Consider the following 16,064-nt stretch of genomic DNA (forward strand, 5'->3'; position numbering starts at 1 on the left):
AGAGACAGATATACAGACCCACTCACACATTTACACAGACATCCACAGAGACAGATATACAGATCAGGTCTGTGGATCAAACCCACCCCACTTTGGAGCCTCACTGCTTTGTCATACTTTGTCACAGAAACGTCGTTCAAAGTTTAAACAGGTCAGAAGACCTTGAACTCTGTTTGTGACGAAAGGCTTTATGATAGCTCCTACGCTTACTACGCAATCACAGATCAATTGTCACGCTGGTCTCATCTCACTCTGTCTGTGGCCTATGGCCATCACTTTGAATGATTTCTTCTCAAAGACAGACACAGAGATATAGAGATGTAGACACAGATAGATATCCAGACGCACTCACACATGTACACAGATGCAAACAGAGACAGATATACAGATGCACGCACACATATACACAGATACAATCACACATATACACAGACATATACAGAGACAGATATACAGATGCACTCACACATTTACACAGACATACACACAGTCAGATAGACAGATGCACTCAGACATATACACAGACGTACACAGAGACAGATATACAGACACACTCATTGAATCAAGCTCAATTGGTTCTCCGAGCGGAAATTTCAGCAGGAAGGCTTTCGACAGCATGACGGTACGCGGGTTGCAAACACCGTGACAACCGCATCTCTCTCAGCTCAGGTCTGTGGATCAAACCCACCCCACTTTGGAGCCTCACTGCTTCGTCATACTTTGTCACAGAAACTCCGTTCAAAGTTTAAAAAGGTCACGAGACTTTGACCTCTGTTTGTGACGAAAGGCTTTATGATAGCTCCTACGCTTCCTGCACAATCATAGATCAATTGTCATGCTGGTCTCATCTCACTCTGTCTGTGGCCTATGGCCATCACTTTGAATGATTTCTTCTCAAAGACACACACAGAGATATAGAGATGCAGACACAGACAGATATACAAACGCACACAGAAACAGATGTCCAGACGCACTCACACATTTACACAGACATACAAAGAGACAGATATGGACACGCACTCACACATATACACAGACATACAAAGAGACAGATATCCAGACGCACTCACACATATACACAGACGCAAATATAGGCAGATATAGACATGCACTCACACATATACACAGACATACATACAGTCAGATAGACAGATGCACTCACACATTTACACAGACATACACAGAGACAGATATACAGATGTACTCACACATTTACACAGACATACACAGAGACAGATATACAGATGTACTCACACATTTACACAGACTTTATCATCGCTCCTACGCTTACTACACAATCACAGATCAATTGTCATGCTGGTCTCATCTCACTCTGTCTGTGGCCTATGGCCATCACTTTGAATGATTTCTTCTCAAAGACACACACAGAGATATAGAGATGCCAGATACAGACAGATATACAGACGTACTCCCACATATACACAGACACACACAGTCAGATAGACAGATGCACTCACACATTTACACAGACATACACTGTGACAGATATAGACACGCACTCAAACATATACACAGACATACACAGACACAGATATACAGATGCACTTACACATTAACACAGACTTACACAGAGACAAATATACAGATGCACTTACACATATACACAGACGGAAATAGAGGCAGATATAGACACGCACTCACTGAATCAAGCTCAATCGGTTCTCCGAACGGAAATTTCACCAGGATGGCTTTCAACAGCATGACGGTACGTGGATTGCTCGTCCAGGCGGGGGGCGATGGGCGACAGGCAACGAACGACGGGCGACGGGTAAGGAACGACGGGCGACGGACGACGGGCCCCGGGTCCCGTGGCACTTCAAAATTTCCCTGGAATTTTCTAGTTATTCTTCTTCTTAATATTATTATTATTCCGTCACATTTTCGGCAGTTAATGCGGGTCGTACCGCTTGACGTAGCCCTACAATATATATATCAAAACGTGCGGCTCGATCGGGACAAGTGTGCTAAGTTCTGGGTAGTCGATATTCCCATTTTTCCCAAAGTTATTCCCAAAAAACCAGCAAAAATTCTCCATAGGAATGAATGGGGTTTGGAGAAAAATCGCCTCCGAATTTCACCTATTTTCTCAGTCGCGTAGCTCAGTCATACGTGCGCCTAGAAATGTCATTCAAACGTCAAAACGGAGGAAATCTTGTGCTCTTTCCAGAACACCAAACCTTTTTCTCCTAAGTTGTACGGTTTTCGAACTACGAGCGTTCAAAGGAGCAGTCCGATTCACTTTTTCCTCCAAGTTAGAGTGGAGAGGGTCGTTAACTAGAGTGAGAGCACTGTGAAAATTTCACCCACATTTTCATTTTTAACTCGAGCTCACGGCCAAACCGTGAAAGGGAGGCAAATGATTTTTTGGGAAAACGTAGACACAGGTCTTGGGATTCATAAAATCTAAGTTTGACAGCTCTACTCCTCACCAAATTTACACAGTTGCGCTCAGAGCGCCAGCAACACCTGCTTTTGCCCCAATTGACTGCAATGCAAATCAAGGTTTCACTAAAAACAATTTCACTCTGACTTCGCACTGTCCCTACACGCTCATTTTAAGGACTTTTCAAATCAAACAAAGACTGCTGGAATCCCCAGACTCTTCTGCCTCTCACGGTGTTTTCGCTTTTGGGAACGGAGCTACGGTTTGCTCGCAATTCGAAGCAGTTCGGGAGGTGGTCAAAAGCCAATTTTGAGAGAGTTTTGGAGGGAGTCTCAGCTCTGACCAGACTGAATTCTCAAATCACCGTGGCAACCGCAGGTCCCTCAGCACAGGTCTGTGTGCAGCTGTTGCTGTGGATCAGACCCACCTCACTTTGGAGCCTCACTGCTTCGTCATACTTTGTCACAGAAACGCCGTTCAAAGTTTAAACGGCTCAGAAGACCTTGACCTCTGACCTTGAACACTCACACATATACACAGACACACACAGAGACACATATAAACAGACACACACAGAGACACAATCGCACATATACACAGACAGAAATAGAGAGATATAGACACACGCTCACACATACACACAGACATACACACAGAGACATGTATAGACACGCACTCACACATATACACAGACACACACAGACACACACAGAGACACGCACTCACACGTATACACAGACACAATCACACAGACAGAAATAGAGAGATATAGACACGCTCACACATATACACAGACATACACACAGAGACAGATATAGACACGCACTCACACATATACACAGACACACACAGAGACACGCACTCGCACATATACAGAGACACAATCGCACATATACACAGACAGAAATAGAGAGATATAGACACACGCTCACACATATACACAGACATACACACAGAGACAGATACAGACACGCGCTCACACATATACACAGACACAAATAGAGTCGTATATACGGACGTACTCACACATTTACGCAGACATACACAGAGACAGATATACAGATGCACTCACACATATACACAGACACACAAAGAGACAGATATACAGACACACTGACTGAATCAAGGTCAATCGGTTCTCCGAACGTAAATTTCAGCAGGATTGCTTTGACGGGCGAGGGGACGACGGGCGAGGGGACGCCGACCCGTGGCACTTCAAAATTTCTTGGAATTTTCTAGTATCTTATATGATCTAGTACTGGAATTGTATTTATTTTGATGGTCAGGTTTTTTGTGAGATGGTGGCCAAATGCGTTGCTGACACATCACCAGTGTCATATCATTTATGGTCAGTTCATGAGCTACAGAGACAAACAGTGAAACACAGTGTGGTTTAGTCTGCAGGAGAATTGCTGTGCCAGCATTAATGCTCACTTACGTGAAGTACCAATGTGCTGCGTGTCACTCTGTCCACTGGCTTATATAGTAAAGCTGGAAATCAGAAAGAACAGGAAACATAGTTATTAATATGATTGAACTACTATCATATTTTAAGCATAAATATTTAAGCTAATAATATATTCATTTTAACATAAGATGAAAGTAAAAGCGTCAGGAGGTGGCTGACCCTCTAGTGAGTTCTTGGCTGTCTGGTCCTTGCAGTCCCTGGGACTCCTTACTTTCAGGTTCTGTTTGGAGACAAAATGCAAGTTCAAACAGTGAAGTAGAAAACCCCGTAAAAAGGAAAGACCCTGAAAACAAGCTCAGCACTCATCAGTTATCGGAATAGCCGGTGAGGTTATTATTTTTCTTCCTGCTATGAGGTCATCCACTCCCAAATTACTTATGGCATCCTCAGCAACGCCCCCACCGCACCGCCATCTTGCTCAGATGGCTCAGAGTCATGCATCATTACTTAGACCATTAACAAACACACAATGATGAATTCCCCATCCTGCATGTCGACACCAGCCTCAGCATTAACTGGTAGACCTCATAAAACATAGATTAAGACTAAGATTATGATGGATTGGAAACTGCTGCACAGAGGTAGAAATAGGACCAGAAGCATCTAGACTTATGTCAAAAATGTTTGTTTGCAACATTTAATGTACACACTACGCTCCAATAAGCCTCCCACAACCAGTTTCAGCTGTAATGGTGTAAGATTTTCAGAAAAATCACAAAATGTGCACTTTCACATATTAGATTAATTGAACATAACGCAGTTGGGATTGTAGATGACTTGTTCAAACCAAACGCTTTCATTATATCAGCCTCCGAAACTAGATTTGAGACATGAGAGTAAGTGTTTTCAAATCTAGTTTGTCCACGATAAAATAAATTAGGATTCCGAGCCATCGCAGCTGTTGGAAACTTGTGTTTGGGGATAAAATAAATTCACAAATGTATTACAGTGTCAAGCCTCATCTAGTCTGTGCAGGTGATACTGAGCTTGTGTTTTCCTGGCCAGATGTGAGAGGGAGACCAAGGTGAGACCAAACCGCCGCCCTCGTATGGTTCCATTTAATTGATGTACAAACAATAATGTACACATGGGCACACGCACGCACACGCACATACACATAGAATAGCCTGAGGCTGTAATTTTAAAGAAATATTCTGCAGAACATTGAAATGTAAGTGCAGGGAAATGATAAAAGCTGATTGGGTGAATAATAGGAGGGCATTTTGCGAGTACAGTACATCAGGTACAAACTAATCAGAAACTGTTCCTGTCCTTAGTAACACATGAGTAAATCCTCTGTTGTCAGTAGGACATCTTAGAAGATCTATTGTAGCAGAGCAGTGCTTTGTGGGTAGTGCACAACAGTTTCTACCTCTTTGGAGGCACATAAACCAAAAGGAGTCTGCAGAAGTAAAAGATCACCAAATACATGATAATCTTATGAAATACAGGCAGGAAATAATAGTTTAACAAAGAGTTTAGTGAACGGAGCATTCACTTGTTTATCCTAATTAGAAAGAGCACTGCTCCATTCATCAAAAGAAGAAGACCAACTTGTGAACGTCAAATGGATAATTTGCTGGTATGCAGGGGTTAAGTACCTGACTGACTGATTTAACACGGTTGCAAAATCGTCCCATAACTCAGATCTTAGATTAACCAATGAAACAACACTGGGCCCCCAGTCTATGATCTTATCCACATTAACAACAGAGCTTAATATAAAAACTCACATTACTATCTCTGCTTGCTGTTTATTTCCCCCAGTACCTACTTACCTCAGAGATTTCAGCAAACTGTGTGTTGGCCAGGCAGCACTTCTCTGCCGTCTCCACTGCCAGCTCATAGTTGTCCACAAATGCTCGGTAAACTCCCAACTGGCTCGCCTGATGGAGAGCAAGAAGAGGAACAGAGGAGGGATGTAGGGTTAACCAAGTAAACAACAGTAGCAAGAAGTCGGCTCATAATTGTAATCCAAATAAAAAGAGTGACTAGGGAGACAACGAAAGTATGAATCAACTTTTATTTATTCCATTTACAGCCAGTTTCTATATTGTAGGATAAATGGCTGACAAAAAAATCATTCTCTGTGTGTTCAGACAAAACAGTTCATAAAAAGACAATGAAAGCAATGGAAACGATCAAAGGTCTTTCAGCAAGATACTCAAGCAGACGGTCCCTCTTCACCACTTTAACCCCGCACGGCACGCCAGCTGCAACCTTAAAGTTCCACCAAACAAATAAACATACACAACACTTCAGTTTTAAGAGACAAGCCGGTGATCACTAATGTCTACAGGTATTGTTAAAATTTCTCACAAAAAAAGACAATATGACATCCACCTTGACCTCAGTGTAACTTAAAAAAAAAAACAAAAAAAAAAACACGAAACTAAACTGAGGTGCAAATGCCAAAACAGAGTGGAGAGATTCAGTCTTGTCAGCTGTGTCTGAGAGACTGGAAATGACCTGCAGACGACTGAAGGAAACACACAGACACAGACTGGGCTCCCCACAATGGCATGTTCCTTGCAGCTAGGCCCGTTGCCACGGCAACCAAGGAGACCTGCTCTGTGTTGGGGCGAGTAATTAATGATTGGTGTAACTGAGGTTATGAAAGCACGTTTAGGAAGCAGTATGGCTGAATAAAACTCTGGCAAATGCTGCCTGCCAGCGCTGCGATCCAGCTCCGTGGCACACAAAAGGACAGTGAAATCTCCTGAACAAAAACCAAAGGACAAGGGAGAACAGTGAAAGCGGTCTTTGTGCGTAGTGTGAAGCATCTCACATGCATGTACAATACCTCAGTAACTCTTAACTGAGCCGAATGAGAATATGAGAGAATCTTTAAAGCTATTTCTGACCTAACTTATCATTGATGAGCTCAGTATGAGCCAATGCGGAGCTAACTTTTTTTTGGATGAGGTCTTTTGTTATTTCCAGAGTGAAATATTCTGTTCATCATGTTTTAACTATTAGGATACCATTACTCATCACAGGAATTGCTGGGATCTGGGAACATTGTAACATTGCCACCACAAAGTTCAATAGGGAACCATGCATGAGCATTAAATATAATCGCACACAGTCTTTAATGTCATTTCTATTTAATCTAATCTTAATGTTGATATTATTCAGTGTAATGTCTACTTCAGTTTTATATTGTATAGCATTATTATTTTTGATATTAACTCCTTTGCAACTTTGTGTAGGGAGGAGCAATCAGTATATAAAAGGCTATCTTATATATGATCCTATGAAGAGCAATGGATGCCTACACATCTGTCGGATCTCAAACTTTCAAAACATCATTCATTCTCTTAAAACCTATTCTGAGGGGTGAAGTCTTAAGTTTCCTAAACATTGTTTGCATTTATTGTATTATCACCGGTGCTGTGTGACTGTGCGGTAGAGGTGAATAAAGATCCAAAAAGTAGCCACAGCTGTAAGGCTGCAGACAATGATTCACCATGAAAAATGGAAGACACAGTGGAATGTTTTGCCTCCTTTTGTAAGAAATTACAGCAATCTGAGTCTTTTAAGGTACCAGCTAATGGATTTTAGGCAAAAAAAAAAAAAAAAAAAAGTTCCAAAATGGATCAGTTGTGTTTTTCACAAACAACCACAAACCAAGAGAAAGTAAAGTGGTAGGAGGGGAAGACTAAACCAATTTTCACAATCCTGCAATCCTGTGTCCTGCCCTGGGCCACACAATCTGCAGCACAGCAGAGGCCATTCAGAGCGTGACAGTTTGACTGTCAAGAGAAGAGAAAGACCGAATGTCTGCCAGCCACATCCAAAGAGCCACTCACAAAAGCACAAAGGCTTACCAAGCATCATATCAGAAATGGCTTTGGGTGATGAAAGAGACTGCTTGGGTTTAGATTTCTCAGTTCAGGATTTTTCCTGTGCAAGACTATGTGTGTAATCCACAGTGGAAAACAACATTAAGGAAACAGCATCACGAGGGACTACAGTCATTATATGAGGCACCTGTTTTAAGCTGCATGGTATGTAAAAGAGAGCTAACACATATTATTCTCACAGACTTGGCCATCATTATGAAAATATTCCCTGGAAAGCATTAAGATGAGAGATTTAATAAAAGCTCTTATTTTATAAAGCCCTGAAAATGCAAACAGCAACCGAAAACAGGTTGCACAAATACAAAATGTAACATGAATAAGCATGCGCATGGTGCAGGTCTCACTTGGGATTTCATCAAAAGCAGATTTTGTTACAAAATTTCCATAAAATCTGACAGATCTGACACACAAAGTTACAGCGGAGTCTGCTGAAATGATTCATATTAATAGGACAGACGAGAAGAAATACGCAAACCTCCGACACACACTAAGTACACACTACAACACACTACACAGTGTAAAAGTGTTCACTGATACTGTATGTTCTACAACAGAGCATCCATGTTGTTTTTCCTCCCATAAGCAGGCCTTTTGGACCACCTTCTCCTCATCCTCAGAGGAAAAACATTCAAAGCCAGTTTATCGGCCTGTCTGTCGTCACGCCATAAAACCTTTTCTTCGCCACTTTGCATGAAGTGTGTTTAAGAGCAGCAGAAGCACATGTGTGATTTAGCCCTATTTTCAGCCTTCAAACACTTCTGTATGAAACTCATGCTCATAACCTGTCACTGAAGCTTTGCCTCTTCCTCTTTTCTCTCAGTCTAGCACCTTATTTGTTCGGATGTTTTATGACTCCTAAGCCCTCCGCTACCCCCACAGATTTCAGATTCACAGCGAGACAGCTCTAGCAGAGATGCAGCAGCCTAAATGTGCTTGCCTACCCGTACTTTAGTTGCCCCCCTCCCCCACCCACCCATTCCTTGCCTGTATCACCTCTACTACTGCCATCTAATCTCTTTTCCTCCCGTTCCACCTCCTGACGGAAAGGCTGTCATATAGCATTTTCCCCGTTTTTTCTTGGGCTCAGTGTCTTTTCTCCGCTTGACTTGTATTAACTACTGTCTGAAGGGAGGGAGTGTGGCAGAATGCAGCAGTGTGCAGTGTGCCTTTGCGTGTGTGAATGTTTTTTGGGAAGAAGACAAACACAACCAGATAGTTGAAAGTGATAGAAAAAGTGTAGACACTTTGATACTGGGTGTTTTTGTGAGGTTGCCTTAATGGTTGAGAGCAGACAAAAGAAAATGGGTTCACGTATGTTCACACTAGCACCAGATGACTGACAATGGCTCTGTTGACAATCTATAATCACTCTGCTAAATATTTATTTATAAGCCTCGTCAGAGGGAGGAGGGAAAAAAATTATTAAAATGCTTCTAAATTAACTTCTAATTTAATAAGAAAGCATGCATGTGTGAGTGAGTAAGTGAAAGATAAAGAGACTCCTATTTATAGCAGCTTCTTCAAGACACAAAGCACACAGTGCAGCGATGGCCTCAGCTCCCCGAGGGCAGTAAGATGGCATTGTGAAATATGCCTACACCTCCCTCTATGTGTGTGTGTGCTCACGCACGTGCCCATTTGTGTATATGTGTAGATGTCTGTGTGTTCTGGCACAAGTGATTCAAAGGGCAAACGAGACAGAGAAAGAACGAGGGAGCGAGTAGGAGAGTGAGGGAGATGAGCAGTGTTTTAGAGAGAATTAAACAATGATTCATTGTAGGTTAATTGACCCACTGTGAAAATGATTAAATAGACCCAGTGTGCTTTTGGCCCCTCCGCCTTTGGCAGAACTGGAGGGCAGAGGGAGGGTGAGCGAGCGGCTGTTGAAGCGGAAAGAGGAAAAAAAAGAACACTTCAAATTTGAGTTATCTAAATCTGAAATGATGAAGAAGAGAATTGCTACTGAAATCTAATCTACATTTTTGGTAGTGGTTCGCTGATTTATACAGTCAGATGCTGCTTCTGAAAGTCTTCTAATTCTCCATGTACCAAAGTATGTTTGTTTTGGGTCTGTATCCACAGGAAAATGAAGCTAGAGCACCCAGAGTGCCCTTTCTAATACTGGCAGTATTTTTTTTTTTTTTTTTTTTTTTTGAGGGGGGGGGGGGGGGGGCATTTCTTTATCCTCACCAGTTTCTGGAAGAGGTCACCGACTCTCTGGTGGTGGCTCCATTGCTGAACACGGGGCAAAAGTCCATCATAGAACTCCTTGTGGATCTCGTAGAGCTCAGGCACTTTGAAGAAGATGGTTTCTATCTGGGACACAGTGAGGACGGGCTGCGATGTCGTAGCTGCAGCCTTTAGAGGCTTCATGGGCTGAAAGGAACAAACAGTGAAGATGACAGCATCGATGTCAACTTCAGATACATGCTAAAATTGTAAAAAAAAAAAAGAAAAAAAGAATTGAAAGTGTTCCTTCATAAAGACAAAACACTGTTTTGTTTTGTCTTTGCGATGTTATATTTGTGACAGTTTTTTCTAAAGTGAAAATTTTGACTCAGTTTAAAGCAAATAACAACAAACTATTCAACTGGCTTGTTTTAATGCTGCAGCCTCACATAGTCTGGTATGACTAGTGGCTCATATTGGTAATTTCAGCTAATGTTAGCAGTACATTTTTATGATGAATTTGCAGTTAGTTCACAGTTAGCATGTTAAATGAATACCTCATGCTTGGTCTTGTAACTATTTGTAGCATGTTTGATTAATTCAACATTAAATTCACGTGAATTAAATAATTTAATTTAAATAACATAAAAGAAGAAACGGTGGGAAATGTCAGAAAAGTAGTAGTTATTTAAACCTCTAGAAGACACAGAGTGCTGCCTGCTCAATCTAAGTCTTATATTCATCTTTGGGATGGTCAGTTAAAAAAAAAAACAACAATAACATCTGGCTCAATAGTTAATAATTGCTCCTTTTTGTTTGGCAAGGTAGACACTAACTTTGACCATCTGCATCTGTTATGCGGTGCTGGGCAGACATAGTAGGATACACTCCATTTATCTACCTTTTTTTTACTAACAATAACCACCTCCGACTAACAATCCAGTTGGGAGCAATAAAAATAAAAGAATAAGCTGAACGCTAACATGCTCCATAGAGCTGAAGAGAACTGAAGAGCCACGTGATAATACTGAATTGTTGCTGTGACATTACAACCAGTCATTTAATCCAATGCTACTGTAAAAATGAATACAACAGCATCTTTAACACAACTGACTAAAGAAGGAAAAAACAGGGGAAAAAAATATCATTGACAATATGGGAAACTTAATGTCTCATTATCTTTTATTTCCAATTCTACCCACAGAAGGTGCAGCCAACATAGCAAAGTCTCGCTTTAAGAGTAGGTGATATTCATTTGAAACATTGCTCAAATGGGCCTAATAAGCCAGAGCATAACAACTAAACAGATTAACGGTGTGACAAAAAGTCTTTTTCATAATTTTTATCATCTCACGGCTCCTGTTAATGTATCCATTTACATTTGCAGGTACATCCAGTGGCACCAAAGGGGTGAGAGTGAGACCTAATGTGATTATACTGTATTATAGGGATGTATGTAATGAGTGTGTCTGTGTGTGTTTGGTGTGGGCTCTCACCAGCAGTAATGCCTCCAGATGACTGAGGTATGTTTCCTCAGTGGCCAAGATCCCAGATAGGACCCACTTCCTCATCTCCAAGCCTTTTTCCAAGTCACATTCCGTCTGTAAAAAAAAAAAAAAAAAAAGTTACATGTGAAGTTACAACAATGTCCAGGAGTAAAATAATATGCAGACAAAGTAATCCAATCCTGTACACATTTTAAACTTACACTTACAAACTGTTTTCACACTGAAAGGTTTACAGTTAGATTCTTTGTGTCGGGGGCATGATATCAAACCCTAACCCTAACCCTAACACATGAGGTTTCTGTAAAGTTCAAAGTGAAGGGCTCTTAGTTGAGCTTGAAATAGACTGGCTTTCTGTTTGTGAGTGCTAAAGTATGGAAAGTCACAGCAACAGCAACAACTGCATCTTCCAGAAGTCCTCTCCAGGTTACCCCCCTGTTCCCGTCAGCCCAGTCAAAGCTCACTGAGGAGTACGGACATGAAATAGAACGGAGAGACGGAGAGATTCCTCAGGCTGTCTTGCTTAACCACAAACTGTGAAATAACTCCAACAGGCAGGGTCTCCCATGGGTGCAAGGTTGGCTTATTTGTGTGTGTGTGTGCCTAGATTAGGATGTTGAAGCATCCAATCCTTTAAGCTATGGTGAGCTAGACAAGTCATTTTAGGATAATTAAGAAATGACAAAGAAGGGGGAAAAGAAGAGACAAGGAAGGAACAGAAGGAGTCCGACATGATAAAGACGACCCGTACCAGGTACATTTTTTCTTTCTAGACTGAGGACTGAATAAAAGTGAAAGATTCTGTACAAGAACTTCTGTTTTTGTGCCCGGTTAAAATTCCTACCCAGATCAGGTCTTGTCTGGAGACTTTTGGTGCAGAATCTTTATTATAACTGCCATTTATGTCTGTGCAGCAATCATTCTGGTTCCCTGGTGTGAAAGGGTCCAGAGAAACGCTGAGACTGAGTATGTGATGAGGGCAAAGTGGTCTGGAGAAACGCATATATGGTTCTAGCTGCTCTGACTTCTGATTCAGCTATCCACACTTAAGCTACCTGGTTTCGTCAACCTCAGAGTAGTCAAGCCTAAATCCCAGGAAAATTGATGTGCGCGCTTTGTGTGCAATTTATGTACTCCTATTACATTTTTAAAGGCTATGTTTATATTTTTTTATGTTCTATTTGTCAATACTGACCAAGCTGAGATTTCTTCTTAACGCAGTAGGATGGTGAACAAAATCTATAAACTCCTCCTTTTGTATCAAAATGTAATGACACCTTTGGAGAAATTACAGCGGATATTAGTACTCAGATTATTTTAACAGGAGTTTGAGAAATGCGAACCTACTGATTGATGCTTTGGACAACAGACAGATTGGCTTCACTTTGACAACAACGAAGAATAAAGGTAAAATAAATCATCATGTTTAAGACTTGTTGGGATCACCTCCCACGTGCTCTAAAAAGAACAACAGAGAGGCCTACGTGTCCCTCCTGAAGCCTGAGCCAGAGTTGTCTGCCTGTTTGAAAATGGCGCCACGACCCCAGGATCCACCTCTAAGGTGTGGTTGAGTTTGAACAGGAGGGCATTGGCTGGACGCCAGCGCCCTCAGCAGGGGGCGTCTCTGCTTCTCTCTCCTCCCCATCCCCCCTACACACACACATCCCCAAGACCCGTAGCTAGACTGGTGCTAACCTGTTCTTATTACATGTGTGTTACCCGTTGTAGTTTAGTAGCTGATGTGTCATTGAATAATCAGACTAACAGCCATTTATCCAGAGTGATGTTATTTTGAATAATTACTGCTGTGAATAAATTCTGTTATATTCTTTTAAACCGTCGTTGTTTGATTATCGTGGCTACAATTGCGAAAATTGCTGGATTCATAAGTCAGTGCTCGAATTTACTCCTTTTGTTAACCCTTTTGAGACTTGACATTGATAATTTGAACATTGCTAATTTGGGCATTGTTCCCTGGCAACAGGGTGGCACCCCGAAATTTCCCACTCAGAGTAAATAATTTTAGACATCAATAATCAGTTTCATAATCATTGATATTGTCGTCTCCAAATTACTCCTACTAGTGCAGGCTCATGTTTGTCTCATGAATTACTTTAATGGTTTATCAAAGTTCCTAATTTACATTCAGAACATATATCTCGTAAAGTTAGCACTACTTAAATATGCATTTTAAAATAAAAATAGCACAAAGTAGCTGTATTTGTTCGTGTGAGCTGCTTTAGAACTTGTACTGTGAGAACTGTGTGGGTGCATATGCATTCATTTACTGTAAGTGGAGGGGTAAATTGGCCGAAATCTGTTTCCATGGCCACTGCTTAAGCAGATGCTTTCATGCAACTCATGGGACTGTGATAAACCAGGATATTATGAATCGGTCTTGAATTATTATGGCCTCTATTAGGAATCAATTATTAGCACAGTTAGTAGAGGGGCCAAATGATGAAGCCATCTGTTAAATCACCTGCTACAGATAAAGTTTGCATATCAGGATCATGAGCAACAGTAAACAGCTCTAAAAATGTGCTTTTTAGTGTATATCGTTTTAGCTGAATGACCTTTGATCCTGTATGATGGCAGCTCAGCCAGGTTGAGTAATACATTGAACTCATGTCAACAGCAGAAGAGTGACTGTAATTTAAAGGCTACAACTGTGGCTCAGATAATCTGACATTGATATAAATGGGAAAGCCAGACACAGATGAGACTAGCATAATAGGCTATTGAAAGTACATGCAGATTATCCTCCTAGTCACCTGGCTTTAGGCTTTATTTTATGCTATGTTTACCATGAAAAAGTTGTAATTGCTCATTGTGTACAGATTCTAAGGCATCCAAACGCCAAGGCAATTCCTCTTGTAAATCAAGGTGAGTTAAAGGGAACTGGAAGTAAATAAATGTATCTATGATTTATGATTTCTCTTAAATGTATTATGATAAATTGCGATGGCATTGAATATGTCTGTCTCAAATGATTTGAAAGGGAAAGCCTGGGGCAGCATTGGAGCCACATGAATGTTTGTAAGTAAATGAAAAAAGAATTAAGCTACAAGTATCGGCATGAACTGTGTGACTTCATCAGCTGGTAAAAGAACATGAGAAACATTAAGGTCTATTTGAAGTATCAAGAATACCCCCCCCCCCAAAAAAAAAAAGAGAGCGGAAACTAACATCCACATCCATGAGGGGAGACACGAGCCGAAAAGTGTGTAAAACCCCAGACAACTCCCCCAGGAAGTACCCACATCTCCAGACGTATAATCTTTTATTCATCAATGTGACAGCTAATGAGTCTATACTAAAGGGGTGTCTGCTTTTTTTTCTGGTATGAAAAAAGCAAAAAAAGCAAACAGGCAAAAAAAAAAAACAACCCACTTCTCTCTGCTCAGGGTGTATATAGATTTAACTCGACTGGAAATTTTCATACATCCAGTAAAGTCAACAAATACTAATATGTAAAAGCTGATATTTAACATTCGATCCCAACCCCCTGCAGTGGCTGCTCTATCTACCATGATTTAGAAATTCTGATTTGCTTCTCATGTCTTTATGCATGGGTAATATTCACGTGATACAATAGGATCAATAAAAACAGAGTTTATTTGAAAAAGCATGCCAGTGTAGCTCAGCACAGATAGAACCTGACCTGCAGAAACTATAATCTCGTTATTCTCCATCTCTGGCCATCTCTCTTTTCCCATTGGAGCGCAGGAGACTGTCATCTCCCATAGATACTGAGAGTCAAGGTTGGAGAGGACAGAAGTGAGCATTAAGTGCATGCCCTGTACCACACTTTATCAACCCTTTTCAATTTTCTTCTTTAGCATCCCATACTGCTATCTCTCGCTTTGTGAGATCGAGCTTCCTATCACCACATCTCTGGTATGTCTCACAATTATGCACTGCTGCAAGATGACAGGTAGCTTCTTATGCAGCATTACTTCTGGTTATTTGAACTGCTCTTCAGCCTTAATCAGCACAGTCAGATGGGGTCTGCTGGGGTATTCCACATGGCTTGCTTACAATGCTTAATCATGCCATAATTTTCATTAAAAGAGAACAAGATTAATGCAGATATTTATTCATTCGTTCATCTTCTTCCGCTTATCTGTTTCCAGGTCGGGTCGGGGGTGCTAGAGCCAATCCCAGCTCACACTGGGTGAGGGCAGGGTACACCTTGGACAGGTCGCCAGTCCATCACGGGGTCAAATGTGAATTATCAAAGCACATTAGCGTCACATCAGCAACCTAACTTTGAATAATTGACAATAATTGAGCCCCCCCCCCCATTTTCCTCTCCAATGCAGGAAAGAGCTGAATTATGAATAAACAGGATTCACTGGCTCTGACTCATCAATTAGACTGGGATATTGTTTGAAAAGAGGCTGTCCAAGGACAAATCAAGGACGATGGTAACTCCATTTTCTTGGCAGTTATTGAAAGCCTGTCTGGCTGCTCAGAGAATTCGCTGAAGGATTAATTATTGTATGGTTGTTTAATACATTTAACTGGCCATCAGATGTTGTCTCTGCCAACTCTAAACACACACAGACACAGGCAGACAGCGACACAGACACACACACACCTAGCGCCTCAGGTTTTCTCATTGTTTCTGCCTCTAAACATGAGCGTCT

The 16,064-nt window shown here is 41.2% G+C and overlaps 1 protein-coding gene across 1 annotated transcript in view; it reads right to left on the reverse strand.

The window, feature by feature from the left end:
* The window catches only part of bcr (BCR activator of RhoGEF and GTPase), a 98,553-nt gene that overhangs the window by 36,746 nt on the left and 45,743 nt on the right, over positions 1-16,064 (reverse strand). Inside the window, exons 4-8 of the mRNA XM_029515604.1 lie at positions 11,404-11,508; positions 9,929-10,114; positions 5,651-5,758; positions 4,032-4,092; positions 3,843-3,895 (exon numbers count right to left, since the gene is read on the reverse strand). Of these exons, the coding sequence (XP_029371464.1) occupies positions 3,843-3,895; positions 4,032-4,092; positions 5,651-5,758; positions 9,929-10,114; positions 11,404-11,508 (513 nt within the window). The remainder of the gene's footprint in view (positions 1-3,842; positions 3,896-4,031; positions 4,093-5,650; positions 5,759-9,928; positions 10,115-11,403; positions 11,509-16,064) is intronic.

This window comes from Echeneis naucrates, chromosome 12 (genome assembly GCF_900963305.1).
Source record: "Echeneis naucrates chromosome 12, fEcheNa1.1, whole genome shotgun sequence".
In the NCBI taxonomy this organism is placed as follows: Eukaryota; Metazoa; Chordata; class Actinopteri; order Carangiformes; family Echeneidae; genus Echeneis; species Echeneis naucrates.